The sequence below is a fragment of the Sinocyclocheilus rhinocerous genome, unplaced genomic scaffold (genome assembly GCF_001515625.1).
Source record: "Sinocyclocheilus rhinocerous isolate Xijiao unplaced genomic scaffold, SAMN03320098_v1.1 scaffold254, whole genome shotgun sequence".
Taxonomy (NCBI): domain Eukaryota; kingdom Metazoa; phylum Chordata; class Actinopteri; order Cypriniformes; family Cyprinidae; genus Sinocyclocheilus; species Sinocyclocheilus rhinocerous.
The window spans coordinates 1,127-10,678 of NW_015628690.1; the positions used below are offsets into that span (position 1 = coordinate 1,127).

The 9,552-nt window shown below is 36.5% G+C and overlaps 1 protein-coding gene across 1 annotated transcript; it reads right to left on the minus strand.

Annotated features, from left to right (window-relative positions):
* Positions 1–7,972: 7,972 nt before the first annotated feature.
* On the minus strand, positions 7,973–9,306 carry LOC107738198 (GTPase IMAP family member 4). Its single transcript, XM_016549933.1, has 2 exons — positions 9,292–9,306; positions 7,973–8,609 (listed from the first exon to the last, which is right to left on the minus strand). Exons 1-2 carry the CDS (start codon positions 9,304–9,306, stop codon positions 8,076–8,078), a joined length of 549 nt encoding a protein of 182 aa, XP_016405419.1. The 3' UTR covers positions 7,973–8,075.
* Between the last annotated feature and the right edge of the window lie 246 nt (positions 9,307–9,552).

Below are 9,552 nucleotides of genomic sequence, written 5' to 3' on the forward strand. Positions count from 1 at the left end.
GGAAGGGAAGGAGTTCCCATAACGGAGAAATATCTCCGTGATGTCTCGTTCCCGCTCTCAGGGAACCGAGGTTACGATAGTAACCGGAGCGTTTCCCACTCGTAATAACGGCTTTGTGGTAGCGTTCATGTGCGTTCAACTCGTAAATACGATCTATCCCGACATGACTTGAACGCACCATCAGAACGTTCGGTGACGTCACATAACTGCCAAATTCAAACTGTGCTTTCACTCTTTAGCTGGCGCTGAGACACCGTTGCACTTGTCATATAATCACAACGATGCAGTGGTTTTAACCACATAATGTTTATTTTAGGTTTCAGACATTTAAATACACATAAGTACTAGTAAAACAATACATTTTAGAGTTTGTAAAATACACACGGATGATATTGGAAGCAGCAATAACAATCCATTCAAATATAATTTGCCGCCGTGTTTTATTAATATCAGATACTCACAGTGTAAGTAACTATAAAGTTCACTCTATTCTTCTCCCAGTTCACTGGCCACTTACTTACATGTATTTTGGGAGAAATTGATGAATTTACGTGCGGTAAATCCGACTGACAGGACTCTCGGAACTGCAGCGCGAACAAACAGGGCGGCGCCCATCTCACATTACAGATTACGGTCAAGATCATTTAGAACGGTTTTTAAATGACAAAACACACTCATTTACACATATTTGTGAATCGGAATATCAGATAGTTGATATGGTAAGCAATTTTATGAATATTTTGAATAAAAAATGAAATAAAAGTGATCCATCTGTCACACAGTGTTATTGTGGCCACGGTGTGTCACGTGACAAGCGTGACGCGTCGCCATGGAAACAACAAGGGGAAACGTTTTAAAATAAAGGTCACCTAAAAAACTCACTCTGGGGGGACAGCTAGAATATTTTAAACTCACCCGTGAAAGGGTTAATATGACAAATATTGATATGGAGAATTTATTACAAGTGACTGATTAATTGAGTTGAAGTATTTAAGATAAATGGACAACAGGCTGTGTTTGTATATGATTAAAAATAAAATAAAGAAAAGATAATAAGGTAAGAGAAAGACAGAAAATGTTAGTATGTTAGTCTGCCAGGTGTCTTAAAAGGTGAATATGTAAATGATTGTCAGTATATGTTAGTTAGTTAGTTAGTTTTGTAAATGAATGTCAGTATATGTTTGTTACTTAATTATTGTCTTAAGTGTCTTAGAATGTAAATGACTGTCATAATATTCTAGTTAAAACAAAGTGTCTTAGAATGTTAATGACTGTCAGTGTCAGTTAGTTAGTTAGCTACTTAGTGCCTTAGAATGTAAATGACTGTAAGTATCTGTTAATCTTAGTTTGTTGCAAGACTTTTAGAATGTAAATGAATGTCAGTTAGTTAGTTAGTTAGTTTAGTTTGTATTGTATATCAGTGCCAAGGGTCTTAGAATGTAAATTACTATAAGTATCTGTTAGTTTTAGTTAGTTCCAAGACTCTTAGAATGTAAATTAATGACAGTATGTTAGTTGTTTATTAGTTTGTTAGTTTCGATTGTAAATTAATGTCAGTAGGCTATATGTTTGTTAGTTAATTAGTTAGTGCCAAGTGTCTTTGAATGTAAATGACTGTATCTATTAGTTAGTTCCAAGCCTCTTAGAATGTAAATTAATGTCAGAATGTTAGTTAAAGGGGTCATATGATGCGATTTCAAGTTTTCCTTTCTCTTTGGAGTGTTTGAGAGAGGTGGGGCATAGAGTACCTACAATAATGTACAGTATTTGAAAAATAATGTGTTTTTTGAACATTAAAGCATGTCAACATATTCTGTTACACCAAATACACAAAATAATGATCTTTAAAAAAGCATCATATGACCCCTTTAATTAGTTAGTTAGTTATAGATTGTAAATGAATGTCATTATGTTTGTTAGTTAATTAGTACCAAGTGTCTTTGAATGTAAATGACTGTCAGTATATGTTAGTTAGTTAGTTAGTTAGTTTCAAGATTGCAAGAATCTTACAATGTGCATTAGTAAGTTAGTTAATTAGTTAGTGTCAAGTGTCTTAGACTGTAAATGACCATCAGTGTCTGTTAGTTAGTTAGTTTGTTAGTTTTAGTTAATAAGTTCCAAGATAACAATATGGTGTCCTTTTCAGACAATGCTATAATCGTCTATCCACAATACCATCTGGTACTGGGCATGAACGGAGAGCACCTGGCATAAGTAGGGAAGGAACAAACAGATGGATAAAGAGGTAAAGAGAGGACAGAGAAGTTGTCCTTACTCTTTTCAGGACAAACAGCTTGGCTCCATGTTAATTGAGAGCCAGTCATTAGAGGATTAGTTTGCTGGATCAAGTTTCAGCTAACGCCATAAGGCCGCAGCCTCACCCTCAGCTGTTACATTCATCCTTACAGTACAACAATCACACACACACGCACACACACGGTGAAGTCAAGGGGAGGTTAAGCACATGCACAGAATGCCTCTGTAATGCAATGAGAGAAGCACAGGAGATGTTAAGAAACTGTTGAGTGTTTTTTTTCTTTCACAGACCAAGCTGGCAAGCTACCTGTCGTGATGACATGATGTCTTTTTCCCCCCTGCCCTGGAAATGTGACCGTTATGAAAGTGCGTTATTAAAGCTTATCATTACTGCGTGATAGGGCACCTAAGGTTGGCTCAATACCTCAGGCTCATGATATGTCGAAATGAGACTTACCTTCATGATTGCTGACCTTGCAGTTTGTGTGACTTATCCGCCTGTGAGCACACAACAACTCCACCGTTGGCTTACTAAGCATCTTGGAGGCTTATTTTGTAGAAAAACTAATGATAGACAGAAGCTGTTTGTTTAGTGTATAGCTGCAGGGTCTTATACCAAGCTGTTGCAACACGTCAAGCGTTATTCATGCACACTTCTGGATCAAACCCAACAAATGACAGCCTATAATTTATTACACCGCCAAATGCTCAATAACCTTATCAGTCACGTGCTGTTGTTTATATTGCTTAATAGTTTTGGCTATACTGGCTTGTAACCGCTAACCTCCATTGTAACCCGCTAGTGGAACGGATCCACGTTTGACTCTTTGATTCTTGCTTTGTTCCCTCCCCACCCCATTTTTCAGCACGTTCTGTCCTTTCTGCACCGCTCTGCGATATTTGCACACCTAATTGCCTGAAGGAGTTTCCGTGGAAACAGACATCATTCAGTCACTGACAGAGACAAAGGGTCATCAGACCTGGCCGTTTCTCATCCTTACACTTATCCAACAGTAAGCCTGACCACACAAATGAGAGAATGGGGTGACCGCAGACATGTAGACGTTTGGATTATATTAAGCGTTGTATCCACAGAGCTTTAAATACAGGCATTGACTTCCATTGCGCTCGCTGTGTGTCTCCCTGTGTGTGTGTGGCAGTCTTTCAGAATGAAAGAAGATATTTTACATTGCGTTATTTGTTCCAAGATGGGAGTGCTATTGATGTATTTGGAAGAGTTTAAAAGAAGAATCTAGGTATTCTGTGTCTATGCTGAAAAAATAGCTTTGAAGAGAATGGCTTGACTCCAGTAGCAGTGCACCTTTTTGACATGTGTATTGATATTGTAGATGTGTTCAATCATTAGCATGACTCTTCTTTAAAGGCAAATCATTAGGCCCTTAGTCTTACACCTACACTATAGCTGTTTGCTATTCTGTGACTGTTTCGAATGCTGACTCTGCTCAAAGTCTGTGTATAAAAGCTCAAGGTGACCCAGGTGGCAACATGTTGCATGGATAAAATGTATAGATGAATCAGTGGTACAGTTCAGCTCTGCCTTCATTCTTTTTTGCATCTTCCTCATTAACTATGATAAACTGTGCAAGTTTAAACACCCAGTGAAATTAAAAAGTGGATTTGTTTTACTTTTAAACCTTTTTAATGAGTTTTAATCACTTAAACTTTTCTACTTAAAATGATTTAAAATCCTTTAAACGAGAAAAATGTACTTGAGAAGCGACACTGCACAATATATGTAGGATATGTAAATATTTATACTTATTTTTAGAGAATATATATTTCATGTAGTTGTAATATGTCTTACAGCACTGGCAGATTTTTTACTTCATTTATGCTTAAAGCGAATTTAAAAAATCTGCCAGATGTAGTGAGACATTTCAGTTTAAGATTTTATTAAAAGTAAATGAAAAGTACATTTATCTTGTTTCAGGGATTTTTAGACATTTCAACTGGACAAAATTCTCATTAAGAACAGGATTTTTTTGGCAGTATTGTCCATGACATGTCTGTTAGTTTTGAGGCTTATCTGTGCTAATGCATACTAACAAAATTTACAGCCTTTCTTTTTAGGGAAATTGAACCAGAAAGATTGATGACTCGCACTCAGCTGTGTATGCAAATTACAGAAAATGTTATTTTACATAAAAAAGTGCAAGTATCAGCTTTAACTCAAGACAGAATCTTTTAAAGTCCGTGGATGTGCTCTCTGATCTATCGATTCTTTTTCTGCCTCCTCACTTCTCTTCTGATATATGATCTAAAATCCATGGGAACTTCTCTTTACACCCATTACCCTTTCCTCCAACCCTTTTTGTACATCATATACACATTTTGTTTACTTTGCATATGCAATGTATCAGTATTTTCAAGTGCACAGAAGCCCTTATAATCATCACTGAACTGAACCTGTTGATTACCTGGACCACAGTGTGAGAGAAGCTGCCAAATGGAAAGTGCTCTTGAGCGGAGCTGGTGCCGTTGTGGGGTATGGCAAAGGTTCAATTGCTGAGAGAAAGGCCTTTTTCTAATGACGGCTTCATTATATTCCTTCACCTATGCAGTGTCATCATTTATCTTAGCTCAGTCAAATCCGGCTACCCTGCTGAAGAAAGACCAACCTAAACTGGTTTGTTAGTCATAGCTGGTCTCCCACCCTGGCCAGACTGGGATTTGACTGGATTTAGAGGGTTTTAAGGGACTTTCTAGGAGACCAGCTAGAATAACTTCAGACCAGCTTGGCAAGCCAGGCTAAGAGAGCATATTAAACCAGCTAAGACTGGTTTAAATGGGTATTTTCAGCACAGTGAACCCTTTAGAGCCATTTATTTTAGGCCTTTTTTGTAGTGTACTAGTGAACCCTTTAGAGCCATTTATTTTAGGCCTTTTTTGTAGTGTACTAGTGAACCCTTTAGAGCCATTTATTTTAGGCCTTTTTTTGTAGTGTACTAGTGAGATCACAGAAAGTAATGGACTGTATAAGTTTGCTATCTCTTATCTTGTTTGCATTACACTTCAAAAGTTTGAGGTCAGTAAGAATTTTTAAATGTGTCTGAAAGAAGTATCTTACACTTGCCGAAGCTGAATTTATTTGATCAAAAATAAGCAAAAACAGTAACATTGTAAATATTATTCAATGTTAAATTACACAACGTTGAAAACAGTTGTGCTGCATAATAGTTTATACTCGAAACCAGGATTCTTTGATGAGTTCAAAGTTCAAAAGAAACATGCTAAATAGTGTTTTATTTAAAATTCAAAAATGAAAATGTTTTGTGTGTGGGTTAGGTTTAGGGTTAGGGGATAAAAAATATAAATAGCTTTGTTCAAAAACGGATGGAATGGATTTAACGGAAAGCCCTCACTATGATAGAAAAATGTTTGTTTTAGAGATAGAGAGAGAGAGACAATCTATCTCTGCAATTCAGTCTGGCTCTGTTACTTGTGGTAACTGGGTCTGGCGGTTCTGTTGTTCAAGGTCAGTGACGTGCGGTTGGAAAAGGGGTCAGTAGATCACCTGGTTTAATGAGCAGAGTGTCTGTAGAGCCCTGAAATGAAGACAATCCATCCACAGAGACTCTTCCCTGTCTCTCCACTGTCCCCATACAGTACAACATGCTTGCCAGCGGGAGCATTACATTCGCACACATAAATTAGCAACTATCAGCATATGCAAATGAGAGTGACTGGTAGAATCTGTGGCAGCGGGTGCTTGTGCGGTCGAGACAAGCAGTGACTGTAGCTCGATGCTTTCGATGTTTCTCTCATCATTGCACTCAGGCTTGTTTACCCAAGCGTAACGAGATGATGTTTGACACCGTGTGACGACGAGAGAGAATTTCACTTTGAAAGTAGGGCCTCTAACGCTTCACTCGCTCTCCGGCTATGATCTGTTAAATGAAATGCCTCATCCTGAGTAGCACATTAAAGGAACTCACCTCCTCAGATTAAGATGATGTGCAAATTGTAGGGATGTAACGATTCACTCAACTCACGATTCAATTCGATTCACGATCTTGCTTTCACGATTCGATTCGATTCACGATTATTATTATTTTTTTAACAAAATTAGATTTAAGACTAATTATAAATTAAATGTGTCCTTTTATTATTGCTTGGACAGTGACTGCTCGAGGCTCAGCGCTGTGATGACATGGCCATCAGTCACTTTAAAGAGTATAAATACGTGAGGGGTGGGGAGACTTTGGATATGATGATATGAAGAAGTGTCGCCGAAGAGGGGTAAAGGTTAGAGATATGAGCGCATGCACACAGAGAGTAACAGGGACTAGGTAAGAGACAGGTGGTAAATTGAATTAATCAAATGAATGAATCACGACATCCACGTCCTCACGACACGTGTGAGCAATTGTGCTCATGAGGACACCGGATCTTTCTGGCCTTCATCATGTTTCAGTCTAGTCCCCGTCTCTTCTCTATTTCTTCAAGAAATAGTTCACCCAAAAATGAAATTTTTGTCATTTACTCACCCTCATGTCGTTCCAAACCTGTATGAGTTTTTTTCTTATGTTGAACATAAAAGAAGACATTTTGAAGAATGCTGGTAATCAAACAGTCGATGGTCCCCACTGACTTCCGTAGTTTTCCTACTATGGAAGTCAATGGGGACCAACAACTGCTTGGTTCTTCAAAAGTCTTCAGAATATCTTCTTTTGTGTTCAACATAAGAAACTTGTACAAGTTTGGAACGACATGAGGGTGAATAAATGATGACAAACTATTTATTTTTGAGTGAACTATTCCTTTAAAACTGTCCTGTGGAATGCAAGCGCTTAAATTCAAATAAAATATGATTAACGATAAGTAAAAATGAATTTGAAGGGTTCTAACAAGCAAATAGTACAAAACATCTTAAGAAATGTAAATTTTATTTACAATTGTCATAAAAAATCATTGGAAGAAATAAGAGCCCTTTGTATTCTATGATTGGCCCATCATTATGTAAGATGTTGTAAAGTATCATCTTCGAATTTGCCCTCTCCAGTGAGTGTCCATACTGATATTACATAACTCGTAACCTAAATCTTAAAGCAAAAAAATATTTACAATACTATTTTTTAACCACAATGAGTTGTTATATAAATACAGTGAAAATGTGGGTAGCTGATATGAATAATTGGTAAAACTTTACAGGAGGTTCCATTTGTTAGCATTATTTAACTACATTAGTAAACATGAACTAACAATGAAAAATACTTATAATGCATTTATTAATCTTAGTTAGTTAATTTGAATATTTACTAATACATTATTAAAATCAAAAGTTGTATCTGTTGATATTACGTAATGAAATTAAGTTAACATGAACTAACAACAGTTGTATTTTTTATTTTATTTTATTTTTATTTTTTTTAAATTAACATTAACAGATTATGGACCCAACTAATGAACTTCAATGTAAAGTGTTAGCTAATAATAATAATAATAATAATAATAATGTATTATTATTATTATTATTAGATTATTTTATGAACATTCATTAAATATGAACTATTAATAAATTAAAAAATTTAATAATTGCTCATTTAATAAATTGTCACACCACAGGACCACTTAAAATGAGCTTGAAAAAATGGATGAAATCAAAAAAGTGATGTTGGTGAAACGGTCACATTTAAATTGAAATGAGAACTAAATGAAGAGAAATGGTGAGCAGTTTCAGAAAGGCATACATACAGATATTTTAACTTAAAATCTTTGTTGATGAAACATATTTACAGTTCAGAAGTTCACTTTGAGTTCATGCCAAAACAATGCCATGTAACTTTGTTTTGCAGCAGTTAGCCATGGTAAACTAATTTCACCTGAGTATCGTTCACATGCAGACCACCTTTTTGACTGTGATTAGGAACCACAGCCAGTCCTCGACTGGTTTTCCCCACTCTATCTTGTCTCTCTAGTATCCTCTCTTTCATTTCCCTCTCTCTTCGGCTCCATTCCTCCTCCAGCCTGCAGTACATGTGCAGGGAGAAGTGCCATCCCCCGTTCTCCATCAGCATGTCTTCTGCACGGTCTAGTAACCCAGAGACCTGCTGTCTGTCCTGGGGCATCTTGTTGTTAAGAACGTGGTACCTATACCTGCACTTCTCCATTAGCCACTGGAGATCCTTCCCAGCTGTCTGGATGTGGTCCTGTATGCTGTAGTCGCGCAGACGGTCCCCGAGGGTGAACACGACCATGGTGTGGCGCCATACGCCCTCTGTGAGGATCTCCATGCGTTTCTGTAGGGCCGCTTTCTCGGAGTGGCTAAAGTACAGTAAGGGAATGACCAGGAGCAGAATGTGGGGTCCGGGCTCACACAGCGACAGGGCAGTCTAGTGTAAATATTAAAGGTTGTGCAAAACGTGATTGGTTGCTGTTGTCCTTTGCCCTATAATAGACCAGATTGTTGATTTTATTATTAATTATTAATAGGAGTATTAACATTAACAACAATAACAATTTTGAAAGATTTTACATGGTATATGGTATCGAATTTTAAGGTGTTTTTTAATGATGCTGTGATACATTTTTTATGTTCACTTTTTTATATATTTATAATAATATATTTATATATGTTAGTTGTTGTAGCTGATCACTATTTTTTGTTATTTTTTTTTACCATTTTGAATCATCTTTATTTTGCAGTTCATTTAAATAGTCCAGCACCCTGCAGTGTGTCAAATGAATTTTTACAAGTACAATATGTAGTCTCTAAATTTATATAATGTCCTAAAACCGCATGGGCAACAATTGAAAAAAATAAAAAATAAATAAAAATAAGTTGGTATAAGATTTTTGATCTTGGTATAAGATTTAAGAGTTTAAAAGTTGGTATAAGATTTTTGATCAAGTGTGGCTACGTATGTAATGAAATATTCACAAGAAACTACTAAAAAAATCAAGAAGTCATTGAAATATCCATCGCTTTCTGAAACCTCTTTTAACTCTGTCTGGATGTAATTGTGCTTTACTGCTGAAGTCATTGGTGTTAAGGAAGTTATGTTCCAGACTTACAGCTTGGAACCACATATTTGTGTGCAATAACTGTTACCAAGAACAGTAAATGTTGTGTTTTACTGCAGTGTTGTGTTTTTAGGATTAATTTAGCACTCTATGAGTGAGTTTTCTAAATCGTAGCCGGTAGATGATTGGCTAACAGTCATGCTGCCCCGTTTTAAGAACTTGTGGCATTGTTGCGATATTAAAAATGTGTTTTAGTGCTGTTTTGTTCCTCTGCTCACTTCCCTGTTTCTTTACAGTCACTTGACTCTCAGT